The sequence below is a fragment of the Bos javanicus genome, chromosome 11, assembly GCF_032452875.1.
Source record: "Bos javanicus breed banteng chromosome 11, ARS-OSU_banteng_1.0, whole genome shotgun sequence".
NCBI lineage: Eukaryota > Metazoa > Chordata > Mammalia > Artiodactyla > Bovidae > Bos > Bos javanicus.
The window spans coordinates 43,859,429-43,879,820 of record NC_083878.1 but is presented as its reverse complement, the minus strand read 5'-3'; the positions used below and the strand labels follow the sequence as shown (position 1 = coordinate 43,879,820).

At 36.6% G+C, this 20,392-nt stretch overlaps 1 protein-coding gene across 2 annotated transcripts in view; it reads right to left on the bottom strand.

Moving 5' to 3' along the window:
• Window positions 1-5,259: 5,259 nt before the first annotated feature.
• The window catches only part of GCFC2 (GC-rich sequence DNA-binding factor 2), an 84,829-nt gene continuing 69,696 nt past the window's right edge, over window positions 5,260-20,392 (bottom strand). For both annotated transcript variants that reach the window (XM_061432494.1, XM_061432495.1), the window contains 4 exons: window positions 19,550-19,616; window positions 17,657-17,803; window positions 13,321-13,445; window positions 5,260-12,511 (listed from right to left, as the gene is read on the bottom strand). In XM_061432494.1, the coding sequence (XP_061288478.1) occupies window positions 12,391-12,511; window positions 13,321-13,445; window positions 17,657-17,803; window positions 19,550-19,616 (460 nt within the window). In that variant the 3' untranslated portion in view covers window positions 5,260-12,390. The remainder of the gene's footprint in view (window positions 12,512-13,320; window positions 13,446-17,656; window positions 17,804-19,549; window positions 19,617-20,392) is intronic.

The following is a 20,392-nucleotide window of genomic DNA, read 5'->3' as shown; positions in this document are numbered from 1 at the left end:
CACGCGAGGCCAGGGGCAGCGGCCGGTAGGAGCAACCCCACGTCCAAGGAGCGGTGGCTGCGCGGGCACCGGAGGGCCTAGAGGAGCTATTCCACATTCAAGGTCGGGAGGGGGAGCGGTGAGGAGATACCCCTTGTCCAAAGTAAGGAGCAGCGGCTGCACTTTGCTGGAGCAGCCCTGAAGAGATACCCCACGTCCAAGGTAAGGGAAACCCAAGTAAGACGGTAGGTGTTGCAAGAGGGCATCAGAGGGCAGACACACTGAAACCATAATCACAGAAAATTAGTCAATCTAATCACACTAGGACCACAGCCTTGTCTAACTCAATGAAAATAAGCCATGCCTTGTGGGGCCACCCAAGACGGGCAGGCATGGTGGAGAGGTCTGACACAATGTGGTCCACTGGAGAAGGGAATGGCAAACCACTTCAGGATTCTTGCCTTGAGAACCCCATGAACAGTACGAAAAGGCAAAATGATAGGATACTGAAAGAGAAACTCCCCAGGTCAGTAGGTGCCCAATATGCTACTGGAGATTAGTGGAGAAATAACTCCAGAAAGAATGAATGGATGGAGCCAAAGCAAAAACAATACCCAGTTGTGGATGTGACTGGTGATAGAAGCAAGGTCTGATGCTGTAAAGAGCAATATTGCATAGGAACCTGGAATGTCAGGTCCATGAATCAAGGCAAATTGGAAGTGGTCAAACAGGAGATGGCAAGAGTGAACGTCGACATTCTAGGAATCAGCGAACTGAAATGGACTGGAATGGGTGAATTTAACTCAGATGACAATTATATCTACTACTGTGGGCAGGAATCCCTTAGAAGAAATGGAGTAGCCATCGTGGTCAACAAGAGTCCGAAATGCAGTACATGGATGCAGTCTCAAAAACGACAGGATGATCTCTGTTTGTTTCCAAGGCAAACCACTCAATATCACAGTAATCCAAGTCTATGCCCCAACCAGTAACGCTAAGAAGCTGAAGTTGAATGGTTCTATGAAAACCTACAAGACCTTTTAGAACTAACACCCAAAGAAGATGTCATTTTCATTATAGGGGACTGGAATGCAAAAGTAGGAAGTCAAGAAACACCTGGAGTAACAGACAAATTTGGCCTTGGAGTATGGAATGAAGCAGGGCAAAGACTAATACAGTGCCAAGAAAATGCACTGGTCATAGCAAACACCCTCTTCCAACAACACAAGAGAAGACTCTACACATGGACATCACCAGATGGTCAACACCAAAATTAGACTGATTATATTCTTTGCAGCCAAAGATGGAGAAGTTCTATATAGTCATCCCTACCAGTCATATATATACAAAATTTAATTATCTGTAATAGCTTTTTTTTTTTTTTTTTTTGGCTGTGCTGTGCAGCATAAGGGATCTTAGTTCCCCAAACGGGGATCAAACCAGTGCCTGTCTTGAGAGCATGGTGTCTTTTTTTTTTTTTTTTTTTTTTAATTTTGGCCACACCGTCATTACTGAGTGGGTTTTTCTCTAGTTGTGGCAAGCAGTGGCTACTCACTAGTTGTGTGATTCTCAGGCTTCTCGTGGTGGCGTCTCTGCTATACAGCATGGACCCTAGGGCACGTGGGCTCAGAAATTGCAGCTTGCAGGCTCTAGAGCACAGACTCAATAGATGTGGCACATGAGCTTAGTGGCTCTGTGGCATATGGGATCTTCCCAGATCATGGATGGAACTTGTGTCTTCTGCACTGGCAGGCAGATTCTTTACCACTGAGCCACCAGGGAAGCCAGGAGTGTGGAGTCTTAACCACTGGACCATCAAGAAGTCCATGTAATAGCCTTTTTATAATTTAAAAGTTCTAGTGTTCCTGACGGAGAAGGCAATGGCACCCTAAAATGTCAGATTAACTTGGTTCTAAGTTTCATTTGGGAAGGCAATGGCAACCCACTCCAGTACTCTTGCCTGGAAAATCCCATGGATGGAGGAGCCTGGTAGGCTGCAGTCCATGGGGTCGCTAAGAGTCAGACACGACTGAGCGACTTGACTTTCACTTTTCACTTTCATGCATTGGAGAAGGAACTGGCAACCCACTCCAGTGTTCTTGCCTGGAGAATCCCAGGGGCAGGGGAGCCTGGTGGGCTGCCGTCTACAGGGTCGCACAGAGTCGGACACGACTGAAGTGACTTAGTAGCAGCAGTGTTCCTGAAAACTGGAACATAATAGGGAGGTGGTATTTCTATGTATTCCTGTATAGCTTTGCTATAAGAAGTCCAAATATATCCAGAAACATTCTTTGCTTTTCAGTGAATAAGCTATCAGTAGTTCTCACATTCTTACTTCACAGAGCCTTTAGTTTTGGAGAAACTTTAAAAGGGTGCCCTATCCTTTATCTATCTCCATCAGATCAGATCAGTCGCTCAGTCGTGTCCGACTCTTTGAGACCCCATGAATCGCAGCATGCCAGGCCTCCCTGTCCATCACCAACTCCCGGAGTTCACTCAGACTCACGTCCATCGAGTCAGTGATGCCATCCAGCCATCTCATCCTCAGTCGTCCCCTTCTCCTCTTGCCCCCAATCCCTCCCAGCATCAGGGTCTTTTCCAATGAATCAACTCTTCGAATGAGGTGGCCAAAGTACTGGAGTTTCAGCTTTAGCATCATTCCCTCCAAAGAAATCCCAGGGCTGATCTCCTTCAGAATGGACTGGTTGGATCTCCTTGCAGTCCAAGGGACTCTCAAGAGTCTTCTCCAACACCACAGTTCAAAAGCATCAACTCTTCGGCACTCAGCCTTCTTCACAGTCCAACTCTCACATCCATACATGACCACAGGAAAAACGATAGCCTTGACTAGACGAACCTTTGTTGGCAAAGTAATGTCTCTGCTTTTGAATATGCTATCTAGGTTGGTCATAACTTTGCTTCCAAGGAGTAAGCGTCTTTTAATTTCATGGCTGCAGTCACCATCTGTAGTGATTTTGGAGCCCCCCAAAATAAAGTCTGACACTGTTTCCACTGTTTCCCCATCTATTTCCCATGAAGTGGTGGGACCGGATGCCATGATCTTCGTTTTCTGAATGTTGAGCTTTAAGCCAACTTTTTCACTCTCCACTTTCACTTTCATCAAGAAGCTTTTGAGTTCCTCTTCACTTTCTGCCATAAGGGTGGTGTCATCTGCATATCTGAGGTTATTGATATTTCTCCCGGCAATCTTGATTCCAGCTTGTGCTTCTTCCAGTCCAGCGTTTCTCATGATGTACTCTGCATATAAGTTAAATAAACAGGATGACAATATACAGCCTTGACGAACTCCTTTTCCTATTTGGAACCAGTCTGTTTTTCCATGTCCAGTTCTAACTGTTGCTTCCTGACCTGCATACAAATTTCTCAAGAGGCAGATCAGGTGGTCTGGTATTCCCATCTCTTTCAGAATTTTCCACAGTTTATTGTGATCCACACAGTCAAAGGCTTTGGCATAGTCAATAAAGCAGAAATAGATGCTTTTCTGGAACTCTCTTGCTTTTTCTATGATCCAGGGGATGTTGGCAATTTGTTCTCTGGTTCCTCTGCCTTTTCTAAACCTCCTGTCAAATGATGGGTGCCACTTTTTAACCACTGTGGTCCTGATAACAAAATTTTTAAAAAATTGTGTAAATTATTTTTATTGCATCCTTAAATAATTACTAATTGAGGTTGTATTCATCTGCTGGCCACTATGTAACTTACCAAATCTTGGAATAAGATTGAACACTATCAACTCATATCCATACAGAATTTCATGTGGTATTTGCTTTTTATTACAGCAACCTCTGAAAACCCAGCTTCAAAAATACATATCTTCTAAAGTTATGTCACATAATCTAATGTTGAAACTGAACAACCTTTGGGTATAAGTGCCAGTGGTTCTGACAAGGTGTCAAGTACCACTATTTTCCTTGAAAATTTAATGTCCCACAATGCATCTGAGTTCACAGTGCTGCCACAGGGCATCTATGATCAGTTTGGGAACTGTGGTTCCATAGACATTTAATTCTGTCATGCAACCACTGCATGAAAATATTCAAATGAATAGACAACCTTAATGTTCTTTTGACATTTTGTAAGAAGCCTGTAAAATCTCTCTGGACTAACTCCATGAAACTTATTCAAGTTTAAAGGTATCATAACATAAATGTTTTGTTTATGACTGTCTTACAGAATCTGCCTGTGACATTTCTGTTCAGCAGGTCATACTGAAATATCCGGGGCAGTGATCCTAAAGCACCATCTTTAAAAAATAATTAATTTTAGTTGGAGGATAATTACTTTACCATATTGTGGTGGTTTTTTGCCATACATCAACATGAATCAGCCATAAGTGCACGTGTCCCCTATCCTGAAAGCCCCTCCCCCCCATCCCCCTGGGTTGTCCCAGAGCACCAGCATTGAGTGCCCTGCTTCATGCATCGACCTTGCCCTGGTCATCTATTTTACATATGGTAATATACATGTTTCAATTAAAGCACAATTCTTGATGGAAACTTGTTAGGGTTAGGTTTGGGCAGAAAAGAGTAAGAAACCACTGTTCTGGTGGACTGTGTTGTTAAAAATATCTCTGGATATCACTATCAGTTTTCTTCCATTAACATCCACTGATGACTTCTGAAAACTGTCACAGGAAGGGCAATTAATGTGATCTTCAGTGGTGCTCAGTCCATTCATAACACTACCAGAGACAGTTCATTATTCTAGATAGTTGTCTGACTTACACGGTATTTTTTAAAAACTGATGCATAATTAATATACAATAAAATACACAGATCTTTGGCTTTCCCTTTGAATGTATTCCTACCTAACTTCTTTCATTTAATGATGTTTTCAGGTATACTGATTGTATACAATAGTTTATTTCTAATGTTGAGTAGTTTTCCATTGTATGAATCTACAACTCTATCCATTTTGGTTACAGTTTGGGGCTGTAAATAATAAGGCTCCTATCAACACTCTTTTAAGCTTTTCTTATGAACATATTCTTATTTCCTTAGGTAAATACACCTAAGAGTGACACTGTTGAGTTGTATGGTTAGTAAATGTTAATTAATTACTAATTAATGTTAGTAAACTAATTGATGAACAGTTTTCCAACGCAGTTTTTCCATTTTACACTTCCACCTGCGACCTAGGAGTGTTCCAATGGCTTCACATTCTTGGCAGCATTTGTTGATATTAGTCTTTTTCAGTCATTCTAGTGGATGTGAACTGGTAGTTTTAATTTGTACTTCCCAGCAGACCTAAGATGTAGAATACTTTTTAAAAAAACATTTATTTTAAAATGAAACAAAGATGAAACTTTTTAATGATAAAAGGTACAATTCACAAAGATGATATATCTCATAAATCATGAGACACCTAACAACAAAGAAACAAAGATATATAAAGCAAAAATCAGAATAAATTTAAGGGAAAAGAAAAAATATATATAAATCACAGTGAGACATATTAACATTTGAGACTATTTTATCAACTGCAGAAAAAATAAGACTAGGAGCATCTTGAATGATGTCATTAATAATTTAAATATATTTCTATTTATATTCATTTATATTAATCTTATATCTCATATGTTGTTATCAGATGTCCATAGGACATTTAGAAAAGCTGGCAAAAAGATAAATATTACTAAATTTCAAAAAGTAGCTGTTTTTTTGTGACTCAGTTATACATATAGATATATATTACTTTTGAAATTATTTTCCATTATAGGTTATTATAAGATATTGACTATAGTTCCCTGTGCTTACAGTAAACCTTTGTTGCTTATCTATTTTTTTAAATTAGAAATGTAGCATTCTATTCATACTAAGTCAAATGGAATCAAAATGTCATAAATTTTAGGCAAAAATTAGTAAGTTTTCTAAAATATATATACTATACATATTATATATATATATATATGTATACAAAAGTTTCTCTACTACAATTAATAAAGGCTTGAGAAAGAACATCAAAAAAAAAAAAAAAGAAGAGAGTAACTAGAAAACTAAAGGGAATGGGAGCACTGAATATGAAATAGAAAAAGTGAAACAAACTAGATAAAAGTAAAAGGTCTTCATACAGTCCAGTTGTTTTTAAACATGGCTGCTCATTAGAAACATATCTGGAGCTCTGGTGAAAAAATAATACCTGAATATTTGTATTTTTCAAAAAATTCCAAGATAATTTTGATATGCATATGGATTTTAAAAACTGATTCAGTTCAGTTCAATCGCTCAGTCATGTCCAACTCTTTGCGACCCCATGAATTGCAGCATGCCAGCCTCCCTGTCCATCACCAATTCCTGGAGTTCACCCAAACTCACGTCCATCGAGTAGGTGATGCCATCCAGCTATCTCATCCTCTGTCGTCCCCTTCTCCTCCTGCCCCCAATCCCTCCCAGCATCACAGTCTTTTCCAATGAGTCAACTCTTCGCATGAGGTGGCCAAAGGACTGGAGTTTCAGCTTTAGCATCATTCCTTCTGAAGAACACCCAGGACTGATCTCCTTTAGAATGGACTGGTTGGATCTCCTTGCAGTCCAAGAGACTCTCAAGAGTCTTCTCCAACACCACAGTTCAAAAGTGATTACAGATTTTCTATTAAACGGTTGCTTTGGTGATACGGAATTCTATTATTCTTCGGTTGACCAATCATGATACAATGGTATTAAGTAATTGTTACATAATCACTACAGTCAAAGATGTGTATCAGTTTTCACAATCAGTAGCCAGACAAAAAATAAAAGATAATTACATCTGCAAGTCATAATAGGAATACGATTAACCTAACAATATAAAATAATAAAATTTGGGGGGGGGGCAAGCAGAGTGATGTGGTAAATGGAAGTGCATACATACACATATTTTCATCTACCTAGTCAGTCTATGTCTTTTGGTTGGTGCATTTAATCCAGTTACATTTAAGGTAATTATCAATATGTACGGTAATTATCAATATGTACGATCCTATTACCGTCTTCTTAATTGTTTTGGGTTTATTTTCTGTAGGTAGGTCTTTTCCTTCTCTTGTTTCCTGCCTAGAGAAGTTCCTTTAGCATTTGTTGTTGGTGTTCCTTTAGCCTTTGTTGGTTTGGTGGCTGAATTTGCTTAACTATTGCTTGTCTGGAAAGCTTTTGATTTCTCCATCAAATCTGAAGGAGAGTCTTGCTGGGTAGAGTATTCTTTGCTGTAGGGTCTTTCATCACTTTCAATGTATCATGTTATTCCCTCTGGCTTGTAGTTTCTGTTGAGAAATCAGCTAATAGCTTGATGGGAGTTCCCCTGTATGTTGTCATTTTCCCCTTGCTGCTTTTAATATTTCATCTCTGTCTTTAGTTTTTGTCAGCTTGATTATTATGTGTCTTGGTGTGTTCTTGGGTTTATCCTATTTGGGACTCTCTGTGCTTCCTGGACTTGGCTATTTCCTTTCCCATGTTATGGAAGTTTTCAGCCATTACCTCTTCAAATATTTTCTCAGGTCCTTTCTCTCTTCTCCTTCTGGGACCCCTATAATGCAAATGTTGGTGCATTTACTGTTGTCCCAGAGGTCTCTTGTCTTTTTCCCCCCTATATTCTGTTCTGCGGCAGTGATTTCCACCAATCTGTCCTCCAGGTCATTTATCCATTCTTTTGCCTCAGTTATTCTGCTATTGATTCCTTCTAGTGTATTATTCACCTGTTTGTTCTTTAATTCTTCTAGGTCTTTGGTAAACATTTCTTTGCATTTTCTCAAGCTTTGCCTCCATTTTTTTTCTGAGATCCTAAAACATCTTCACTATCATTATTCTGAACTCTCTTTCTGGAAGGCTACCTATGTCCACTTCATTTAGTTGTTTTTCTGGGGTTTTATCTTATCCCTTCATCCAGGACACAACTTTCTGCTTTTTCGGGCTGATTAACTTTCTGTAATGTGGTTTGTTAGTCACTAGGGGACTGTGGTTCTTCTTGCTTCTTCTGTCTGCCCTCTAATGGAGGAGGTTAAGAGGCTTATGTAATCCTTCTGATGGGAGAGGCTGATAGTGGGAAAAACTAGGTCTTCCTCTGGTAGGCAGGGTCTTGCTCAGTAAAGCTTTTGGTGGGGTTGCACTCCCTCTCTGGTAGTTTTGGCCTGAGGTGACCCAGCTCCATGGCCGCGTTAATGGTGACCTTGAAGAGGGTTCACACCAGGGAGTGACCTTCCCAGACTGCTGCTGCCAGTGCCCCCATCCCGTGGTGAGCCCCTGCCGACCAACACCTCCACAAGAGACCCCCCAACACCAGCAAGTTGTTTTGGTTCAGTCTCCTGGGAGGTCACTGCTTCTTTCCTCTGAGTCTTGGTGTGTTCAAGGTTTTGTTTGTGCCTGCCAAGCCTGGAGGTTCTCTTTTCCCCAGTCCTGTAGAAGTCATGTAATCAAATCCCTCTGGCCCTCGAAGTCAGATTCCCTGGGGATTCCCAGTCCATTTGTTAGGTCCCCAGGGTGGGAAGCCTGACATGTGGTTCAGAACCTTCAAAACAGTAGGAGAACTTCTTTGATATTACTGGTCTCCAGTTTATGGGTCACCCACCTGGCGAGTATGGGATTTGACTTTTATCATGATTGTGCCCCTCCTTCTGTCTTGCTGTGGCTCTAAGATACAGAATACTTTTGAATAAATTTTAAACTTTGAAAAAGTCCAACTTATCCTTTTTTTCTTTTTTGGTTAGTGTCTTCTGTGCCCTACCCCCTGAAATCTTTTCTCTATTCCAGTGTCAAAGACAGTCTATGTTTGTCCTCGCAAGCTTTTGTCTCTAGGCTTTACATTTAGATCTGATTCATCTGTGTGGGTGTGTAGAAAATAAGGGTTGAGGTTCATTCTATTTCTTATTCAACTGTTCTACCAATATTGTTATACTCTCCTTTTATGATGTATTAACTTGATACTGTGGTCAAAAATTGATTATTTATATTTAGGTCTGTTCCTGGACTCTTGATTCTGTTGCACTGATGTATTAGTTTATTCTTATCCTAATACCAAAGACTTGATTACTGTAGCTTTATAGTAAGTCCTGAATTCAGAAAGAACAAGTCTTCCAATTTGTTATTCTGTTTCAAGATTGTTTTGGCTATTTTAAGGTCTCTGTACATCTAAACTTTAATTTTTATGTATTTTAATCAATCATTTTGTTCTTTTTTTTTAAAGTCTGATAGAATTTTGATAGGGACTGCATAACAATTGATATTAATCAATATAAGAAGAAGATACCTGAAACAATAACTGAGTTTTCCAATTTATAAACATGATGTCTATTTCTTTATTTAGGTTTACACATTTTTTTTTCTCAGCAATTTGTGTACTACTCAGTGCACAGTCTTTCTATAGATTTATTCCTAGATATGTGATGTTTTCCAAGGCTACTGAAGTATTATTGTTTTAAAACTTGTTTCCAATTAGATCACTAGTACATCCGTAGGCTGAGTTTTGTAAAATGTTGCTAAATCCAGATTTTTTTTTTTGGTAGAGTGCATAAGGTTTTCAATGTAAACAATCTTGTCACTTGAGAATAATGATTCAACGCTTGTGTTTTAACTTTTATGTCTCTTTCTTGACCAACTGCATGGTTAGGACCTACAGAACAATGCTGAACAGAAAAGGTGAGAGTAGACCTCCTTGCATTAATACTTTACCATTAAGTATGATGCTAAATATGGATGTTCATTTGCAGATGCTCTTTATTAAATAATTTATATTCCTGTTTTTGTACTGGGAAAGGGTGTTGAATTTTGTCCAATGCTTTTTCTGTAATCACTGGATGATCGTATGGTTTTCCTCTTTTATTCTGTTCATAGGTGAATTACACTGATTAAATTTCTAATGTTAAGCCTAACTTCTCTTCCTGGAATAAAACCTATTTGGTCATAATGTATTATTATTTTCCTTTTTATACATTGCTGGGTTCAGTTTGTTAGTATTTGAAGGACTTTTATTTTTATATTCATGAGGAATATTGGTCTATTTTTCATAATATTTTTTTCAGATTTTATAGAGTCATCTACATAAAATAACCTAACTGTTCTGAGGTATATTTTCATGGCCACTGAAAAGTTCCTAAAAGCCATATAAAAAAGTAAAAACAAAAAGGTAATTTATCTGGTTCTGTAAAAATTTTACATTCTTTAAGTGAACAAAAACCTGAAAAAATCCAGAGAAAGAACTGAGGTGTGAGGTAAGTTGTTAACTCAAAGGTTTGTTTTTGTTAGTTGGCGTTTCTCTTCTTCATTCCATTCCATTTCTTCATCCATTTCACAGTAACAGGAAAAAAAAAAAAGAACTCTGCATTGAGGATTAGGCAGTCTTCACAAATGTTTTTGAATATCCTTAGTTACAGTATATGATGGATAAAAATCCTGAGATTCAAACCCCAAGCATAATGAAATTTCAAAACTACTGGGAGTTTAAATCAATTTGCAGTTTTAAAAGTAGTTCTAATATTTTCTTTTTCTTTTTTTTAATTTTATTTTATTTTTAAACTTTACAATATTGTATTAGTTTTGCCAAATATCGAAATGAATCCACCACAGGTATACCTGTGTTCCCCATCGTATACCTGTGTTCCCCATCAAAAAGTAGTTCTAATATTTTCAATTCTACAAAAAGCAAGAGAAATCTCTCTACCCAAGTAAAAAATGTAAGGGATCATCTAACACACCTTTAATTACAAAGGCAAAAATCATAGGGAAATTTCAGGTGTACACTTTTAACAATAAAAAATTATAAATTTAATACACAATAAAATATTTGCCACATATAAAAAATAAAGCTGTGTATAGACATATGTGTACATACTTTTTAAGTAGAGAAAAGTTCTGAAAGGATAACAAAGTGAAAACAGCAGTTACCTCTGGGAATAATAATTGTGTAAGAAAACGACTTTTTTTAGCAATGGCTTGAATTTTCTAGATGAGATTCTGTTCTGTATAATTTGTATAACTAAAATAAACTTTAAGAAACTGTTCATACTAGTGAATCATGAATCTTCACTATGGTAGAAATCACATACCACTCTGAGAAAATTTATTACATGCAGCTTCAAAACTAGTGTTGATGATGTTAGAAGCCACATGCTCAAACCCTACATATAGAGTTCAAGGCTGGTTCTTTATTCAAACTATTAAACTGGACATATAATCAACTTTTCCTGATTTATCTTTTGGGCAACAATTTGTAGAATACATTTAGGACTTCCTGAAAGTTATTTAAACAAATAGATTTAAGAAAAATTATCAGTAAACTTACTGTGAAAAATGTTCTCAATTTCTTTTTGATTCAATGACCCTGTCTCACATTCTTAATCACACACATTTAAAAAAAATGAATCATATGTTCTGAATATTTAAAATACTTGTTTCCTCTCTAAGCCTACCACCACTGTGACAAACACACAAAAAAGCATAGCAAAAAATAGTAGTAACTACCAAACAAGCAATAACTTAGTACACCAAAACTCATACACACATTTAAAGAAAACAGCAAATGAGGAAAACTGTAACACAGTGTGGGCACTACGTCAGTCATCTTTTTGTTTTGTTTTCATTTTTGGCCATACCATGTGGCTTGTGGGATCTTAATTCCCTGACCAGGGGTCAAACCCATGCCCTCTGCAGTGAAAGTGTAGAGTCCTAACCACTGGACTGCCAAACCATCAGTATCTTTAAAATATAAAGCTCTTACAAATCCATAAGGAAAAAAATAGATACTTCAAAAAGAATTACAAATGGCCAAGAAAACAAGAAGTCACTCTCTAATAGTCAATATAAATACTTAAAATAAGATTTTTTTTTTCACCTATTAAGTACAAATGAGTTAAAAAAAATACTGCTGGCAGAGATTCACTGGCTGTTCTCAGACTTGTGTTAGAACAATATACTGGTATAGATTCTGAAGCACAATCTGACAAGCATTAGTAGCTCTGAAATGCCTTAATCAGAATACTTTATAAGTAATTCATTCCAATTAAGATTTTCATTTTAACTCATACAAATGAGTTAAAAACAGAGATTGCTAAAATGGAGAGAACTAAAAGATGTTTTTATGGTTCAGGACAGAAGACTCAGCAAAGCCAAAACAGCTACAATAAGCTTCAAGTCCTTTCTTAAACTGGAAAAGTCATCAGAAGAATCAAATGGAAATATGTTAAACTCCTACTGTTCCTGTGTATTTAATTCCTGCAAACACTCATAAAGGGGAGGCTCAGTCTTTCAAGATACCAGAAGGCAGAAGATAGAGGGAATGGAGGGACAGAGTGCTATTCTTTCGGTTTAGGAAATTCTCTCCTCCATTATTGGGAATAAAGAAAAGGGAACACCTTTTTTTCTTTTTCTACAAGCAAAACAGCCAAGTGTGACTATATTAAAATCTCATTTTAATACTTTCCTATAAAGTTTACTCAAATTCTTTAATTACTGATCTAAGATGGTCTAGGTGACATTCTTCTATGAAGGATTCTGCTTGATTCAAAGCTTTTATTTTCACCAGAATAAGAATTATTTCTTTGACTTCATCCCTGAAAAAAACAACAAAAGGGCATTTTCCCTCTTAGAAATGCAATGTATAAGGGCACAGTGAAACATCAGCAGTTAATTTGAAACAAAAACTTCTGATGCCAATATCTAAAATATATTGCATAAAGTATTTAGATGCTACCTTCTCCACATTATCATGAAATTCCATCAGAGACTATTAGTGGATATATTCTGACAAATTTTAATGTGAATGACTATAAAAAAGTAGAAAAAGCACAGAAGAAATCTATCATTAGAAATCTGAACAATGGTGTGCTGCTATCAGCAGTTTATATAGACTATCATGGTCCCACAGATATAATCAAATGTTACAATTTGAGTTTTTTGTTTGTTTGTTTGTGTTTTGAGGTGGTTTGCCAACACCATTGTATTCAAGTCCTTAAACATCTAGTGCTGTGAATGAGATCCAGCTACTGCTGGGTAAATGCCAGGTTGCAGATCTATACTTAACAAATATTGAGATTTTGAAATGGCTAGGAAAATTAGAAAGACATTAAAAACATGCTTAAATAAAAGGCTTTTGACTTACAGTTTTAATTCTAAATTCTCCTGTGATACAGTTTTCTGGAAGTGCTTATTTTGGAAGAGATTTGCATTTAAACATATGAACTAATATGCCTGAGGTATAAAAGTAAAATACTGAGTGATTCTAAAGTTGCAAATGAAAACATCTCCTAATTCTACAGTGACAGTTTCAGATTTTTAAAAGTAAAGTACAAATCTTTCTAAAAATTGCCAAGAACAGAAGCCTAAATAACGCTTATGGAGGTACAAATAAAATATGCATTACCTGATTTCATTTCTAGATAATTTACGTGCAGACTGCAGTAAAAACTGGATGAAATTTTCTAGCTGGGGAATGGATGTTCTCATGGCAGAGTTTTGGAACCACTTTTCTGGTAAATATGCTGCTATCTGATAATCAAAACACATGGTTGATTTTTAATGACAGTTATTAACTAAGTACTTTAACATAATCTCATTTAATCCTTATACTACTCATGTTAAGATTCCTTGGAAGATCCCCTGGAGAATGGAAAGGCTAACCACTCCAGTATTCTGGCCTGGAGAATTCCATGAACTGTATAGTCCATGGGGTCACAAAGAGTCAGACCCGACTGAATGACTTTGACATACACACTACTCATGTTGGTTGTATTATTCTTCCATATTCTTCCATATTGTATTATTCTTCCATATTCTTTTATTCATGGTTAAATAACTTTTGAGAATTTCCCCTTTCTTTTTTAGGTTTTATACTATAAAAAAAAAGTCGTATTTGGATACTGAAAGCTTAAAGGAGACTACTCTTTATAAATACTTACTAGTACTTGTAATATTTTCATTACTCTGTATTCCTGAGTGATTAAATTGTACAAAACATAATCTATAACTAAACACCAGAAATGTGTAGACACAAAACACTTAGTTAACAAACCTACATTTGGCCCTTTAACAATGCAGGGAGGTAGGGACAGTGACCTATGCACAGATGAAAATCAGTGAATTAACTTTACAGTTGGCCCTCCATATCTGTGGTTCTGCATCCACAAGTTTAACCAACTATGGATTGTGAAGTACTCTGGTATGTACTGATATTTATTGGAAAAAAATCCACACAGAAGTGGACCCATGCAGCTTAAATCTGTGCTATTCAAAGGTCAACTGTATAAAATAGGTATATTTAGTGTGATTTCACAGTATGAAATTAGATGACTTTGTGTATAATCTACATCAATAAATTAGAGTTAAGAAATCAAGGTCATTCTAAGATATACTGTATAAAAAATTTATTACAATTTTCTTCTAATTTAATATATTGCTTTAAATGTCAATGGCAGCATAAGGAGTCAATGTATGTACATTCATTTGTTTCTTTGTGGGGGGAAAACCTCTCAAACAACACTTACTATCATCATGCTAAAGGTAATACATGACTTGGGGAAAAAGTTTTGGAAAAAAACAAAAAATGTAAACAAAAAGGAAAACTTCCTTGTTGGAGAAGGAAGAATTTTTTTTAAAAAGGAGAGAGAATGGGAGCAAGGAAAAATCTGAGATCATACTCTCTAACGAAATTCTTGGTTATGTTAGTTGCTAAGGTCAGGATCAGTATGTACCTCTAGAAAGTAGAAAGTTGTACTATATATATATATAATAAAATACATTAAAAGAAAGTTCTGGAATGCATGTTTTCTAAAATAAATCTAGCTGGTCAACACGGAAAACACAGTTGAAAATGATTTATCCTATTTCTTAATCACTTTTTTCAATTATCTAGAAAAAAACAGATAACACTAGTTGCCTAAGGCAGAAAGTCCTATAAGTCTTGTTATGCAAACTATATCTTTTTAGTTTTAAAACCAGCCCTTAACCGATCTGGAATTTAATGTCATTTACACTTGCTTTTCCCTTGTTTTGTATCACAAGGCTCAATAAAATTCTGAAGGAACTATCTAGCTTTCCCATAAATGATCCTGGGACTTAAAGCCACACTGTTTTGGTCTGGTTTTCTAGCCACAAACTGTGAAGACAATGTCATATATCCTCTACTGCACAGTAGAGCTTTCTGGTCAAAGAGAACTAAACTGAAATCTGAAACACAATAGGATGGATGAAGATTGAAATATCTGATAAATAATGTAGTTAAAAACTACACGATACAAACTACATGATACAAAACCATAGCTGGGAAAATAATGGTTGTCTAGGAACTGCTAGACAGTTCTAGGAATTGTCTAGGAATCCACCTGCAATGCAGAGACCCTGGTTTGATTCCTGGGTCAGGAAGATCCCCTGGAGAAGGGATAGCCTACCCTCTCCAATATTCCTGGGCTTCTCTTGTGGCTCAGCTGATAAAGAATATGCCTGCAATGCGGTAGAGCTGGGTTCAACCCCTGGGTTGGAAAGAAGTCTTAGGGCCTTCCCTTGTGGCTCAGCTAGTGAAGAATCTGCCTGCAAAGTGGGAGGCCTGGTTCGATCCCTGGGTTACGGAGATCTCCTGGAAAAGGGAAAGGCTACCCACTCCAGTATTCTGGCCTGGAGAATTCCATGAATTGTACAGTCTATGGGGTTGCAAAGAGTTGGACACGACTGACTTTCACACTTTCAGGAACTGCTATCTAACATTACATATACATGTATACTAAAAAAAAAAAAACCTTATATAAGAATATAAATATTTTCCCACATTCTTAGAAAATTATGTCCATTGATTTTTTTAACTTAGGATAATTTCCTAGAAGTAAAATTGCTATGTAAAAGCATGTGGACTTTATTTATTTTTTTATTTTGGCTGATGGTTCTTTGTGGTGGGACGCTTCTCTAATTGTGGCATGCAGGCGCTCTAGTTGTGGTGCATGGGCTTAGTTGCCCCATGGCATGTGGGATCTTAGTTCCCTGACAAGGGATTGAACTCAAGTGCCCTGCGTTGGAAGGTAGATTCTCAATCACTGAACCACTAGGGAAGTTCCTTAAAAGGGTATGAACTTTAAAGGTTTTATATCGATTGTGCCAAAAGAGTCTCCAGAGTTGTATTCCTCTTCTCACACTGCAGAACCTATTTCCCAAAATTGCCTCTCCACACTTTCTAGATGAATGATGTTCCTGGACAGATGTGGGACTGTTGTTTTCCTGTGTTTATGACAATACTGGGAATTAATAATCAATTCTCTGATTATATTAATACTATTATATTAATTAATACTATTAATATTTTCCACATGTTTAGAGGTTATTTTAGCATATTCTTTTTCGGGGGGGATTGCTTTGCCTTTTGGTCATTTTCAGTAAGCACATTCAAATTGTTTACAGATTTGTAGAGAGCTTTAAAAAAATGTGGGTATTTATCCTCGTTATGCACATTATAACTTATTTTTCTGTTTTTCAACTTTCTTTCTATTTAACTTTTTATTATAGAAAATTCCAAACATAAACAACAGGAGAAAGAATAAGTATGTGCTGTGCTTAGTTGCTCCAACTCTTTTGTCCAACTCTTTTGTGATCCCATGCATGGTAGGCCACCAGGCTCTTCTTCCATGGGGATTCTCCAGTCAAGAATACTAGAGTGGGTTGCCATGCCCTCCCCCAGGGGATCTTCCCAACCCAGGGATCAAACCCAGGTTTCCCACACTGCAGGCAGATTCTTTACTGCCTGAGCCACAAGGGAAGCCACAAGGGAAGAACAGGTATAGTGAGCCCAATAAACCCATCTTCGAGTTTTAACAATAATCAAATAATCCTGCTACCTTTATTTATTTAATTGGAGGATAATTACAATATTGTGATGGTTTTTGTCATACATCAATATGAATCGGCCACGGGTATACACGTGTCCCCTCCATCCTGAACCCCCTACCCACTTCCTGCCCCACCCCATCCCATCCCTCCAGGTTGTCACAGGGTACCCTGTGTCATACATCAAATTCCCATTGTTTATCTATTTTACATATGGTAATCTACATTTTTCAATGCTATTTTCTCAAATCATCTCACCTTCTCCTTCTCTCACTGAGTCCAAAAGTCTGTCCTTTACGTTTGTGTCTCCTTTGCTGTCCTACCCATAGGATTATCAGTACCATCTTTCTAGATTCCATATATATGCGTTAATATACAATATTTGTCTTTCTCTTTCTGACTTACTTCACTCTGTATAATAGGCTCTAGGCTGATCCACCTCATTAGAATTGACTCAAATGCAATCCTTTTTATAGTCCTGATACCTTTCTGTTTATGGTTTTTGGTTGACCGAAAATCTTATCAAATCTATTACCTTTTCTCACCTTTTTTTTTTTTTTTTTGCATTAAAGTTCAGAAAGGACTCCCTTAACATCAGGTATAGTCATTTATCTTCCTGGTACAGTATTTTATAGTTTTATTTTTTTTACACTTAATTTTTTACTTTACCTATAATTTACATTGGTATTTAAGTGAGAGGTGAGGATCTAACAGTCATTTTGTAAATAGTTAACCAGTATACTAATTTTTAAATACTGGATTCTCCCGGATTTCTAGTCTGTTAAATTAATTTGTTATTATGTAAGTAACACAATTTAACTTATTTTGCTATAAAATTAATTTTAATAACTTTTAAAAATGATAAAATGATGATCAATTTCTACACAACTTACCTGGCTGCACTTTTTAACAACATCTGGGCCAGGTATGGCATTGAGAAGAGCTATAATAAGGTAACGATTCAGCAGCTTCCCTAGACCTAGCTCTTGCAAGGTGTCTTCTGGGAGGAGTTCATTCCAAAGAAGAATATTGCCAAAGAGCTAAAATACAACAAAATGTCAAGTGACTCTGTACCTTTTCTCCAAAGGAAAACTGTAATAGTCTCCAACAAACAAAAAGCTGGTCAAACTGTAAAACTCTCAGCACAATTAGCACTGTTGGGACCGTCAATTTTAGAATAGAAAACATTTCTGAATAAACACTCGATTCTTCTCAACCTGCATATATTTCTTCATCCTATCTTCATTTTTTCTTAGGATAATCACTCAAAATCTATTTCAAATTGCCTTGCTGGAGCTTTTCCAGATCAATAATCTTCCTTCTCAATCAGTTCTCTCTTGGAGGCTGGGGCCATCAGATATAAGACTGCAGGACCCCAGGATTCATAAAAGCACTGATGTTAAAGCCAGCCATACTGTCACCAATATGTGACCTTGAGAAATCAATCAAACCTGAGAACCTCACTGCTCTAATATAGAAAATAAGATTAATAATAACCTGTGAGTTTGGAGATATTTTGGGTAAAATCCTTTTAAGAAATTCTAATAAAATTTTAATCTAAGTAATATGGGTTGCATTTCTCTCCTGTAAATGCAGATCTTTATGTGAATTCTATGGTAGCTTCCACTTTCTTTCCATTACTAAATTTATTACGTAAGTGCTAAACTTCATCCAGTTGTACTAACATGCAATGCTTTTTCACAATGTCATTGTTGATGTTGCTCCCTCTTCCTGAAAAGCCTTTTTCCTGACCCAATCACATGACAAGCATTGATCCACCCTATCAGAACTATTCTTGCTGAGGTCATTCATGACCTTATAACTATGAAACCCAGTAAACATTTTCAGTCTTCCTTCTAATTCTCTTCAGTGGCATTAATACTTTGTTCTCAGAAGTCCTTCACTTAGTTCTCCTGATGCCACTCTCTTGTGACCATTCTTAGTTTAACAGCTTATTCTTAAGGCCTGTCTGAAGACTTCACTTTGTCTGCCCACTGCTTCTTCTCCTCAGAGGTTGTCATTCATGACCATGCCTCCAAACACTGCCTAAATGTGATCAACTCCCAAATCTCCAGCTCAGATCTGTCTCCTGTAATTCAGACTCATGTATTCAAGTACCTCCCTTTATCCCATAGATATCTTAAATCCACTATGTCCACTTATCTTTCTTTCCTTCCAAACCTTTCCTTCCTTCTCCAATGCCCTCAAAGAATGCCACATAAGTTAATAGGGTGCCAAAGTCAGAAACTTGGCTAGCACTCTACATTCTTCAGGGTAGAATTAATTCTGTAATCAGTCATTGGGTTCTTTCTATGCTTCATCCTAAAAATCTTTTGAACCAATCTTTTCCTTACTGTCCCCATTGCCACTGATTCAGCACCGATTTCATCCTTTACTGTTTAGACCCAGGTTAGACAACTATGGCCTGTGAGTTAAATCCAGCTTATGGTCTGTTTTTGTAGAGTTGGTGAACTAGGGATGGCTTTTATAATTTTAAATGATTGAAAAAAAGAGAACTTTAAGACATGAAAATTATATGACAGTCAAATTTCAGTGTCCATAAAGTAAAGTTTTACTGAAACACAGACATGCTCATTTATTTACATATTGTCATGACTGCTTGCAATACAGTGACAGAGCTGAACAGTTCAACAGACATTACACGACCTACAAAATCTAAAATACTTACCGTCTGGTCCTTTACAGAAGAATTTTTCTGATCTTCACTATATAGTAAACTTTTTTGGAAAGAAAAATTTTTTTTATTTTTGCAGTTTTCTGCTTACCTTTAGACCTGACCAGAACTGTCTTTCTTGAAACTTTGAATGTGGTGATGTTCTGTTTTCTACAGCACTAATTTAAAGCAAAAGAAAGAAAATGCAAATGACTGTTCATCTTTCAGAAACAGAGTTTAAAGAACTGAATGGTTACTTTTTTTTTTTTTAATCAACCAAACTAAGTCTTAACAATATAATTAAAGGTGTTCTGGTGATATCTAATAAAATTACTAATGTACGTACACTCATACTCAACAAATCCATGTTTGAGAATGCCTTCTATAGATACATTTGCACATGTACAGGATACTATGTCCATAAAATTATTCACAACACTGTTAGTAATGGTTTACTGCTTACATGTTCATCAACTACAACACGGCCATATAATGGCATATGGTGCAGCTAAAAAAGCATGAGGAAACAATCTGTGGATGACACAAAAAGATCTCGAAGACGTACTAAGTCAAAGTAAGGCACAAAACAATGGTTATGACTACAATATACTTACTTTGCTATAAAAAAGAGAGGGAAATAAGATTAATTCTAATTGTATTGTAAGTATTAAAATTCTATCTAAAGTATTTAATTCTAATTGCAGAGAGAAATTCCAAAAAGGTAAAAAAAAAAAAAAAATTACCAACAGTGAGTATTCTTGCATGTGTACAGAAAAGAAGGCAAAAACTGGGTGGATGGAGGTCAGGAGCAGGAGAGAATACGACTTTTCATTTTAAACATTAGTAAAAAATTTAAATACACATTCTTACTTTTTAACTGTGCAGATATATTAGTTACCTAAAACACTGAAAGTGAAAGTGGCTCAGTCATGTCTGACTCTTTGCGACCCCACAG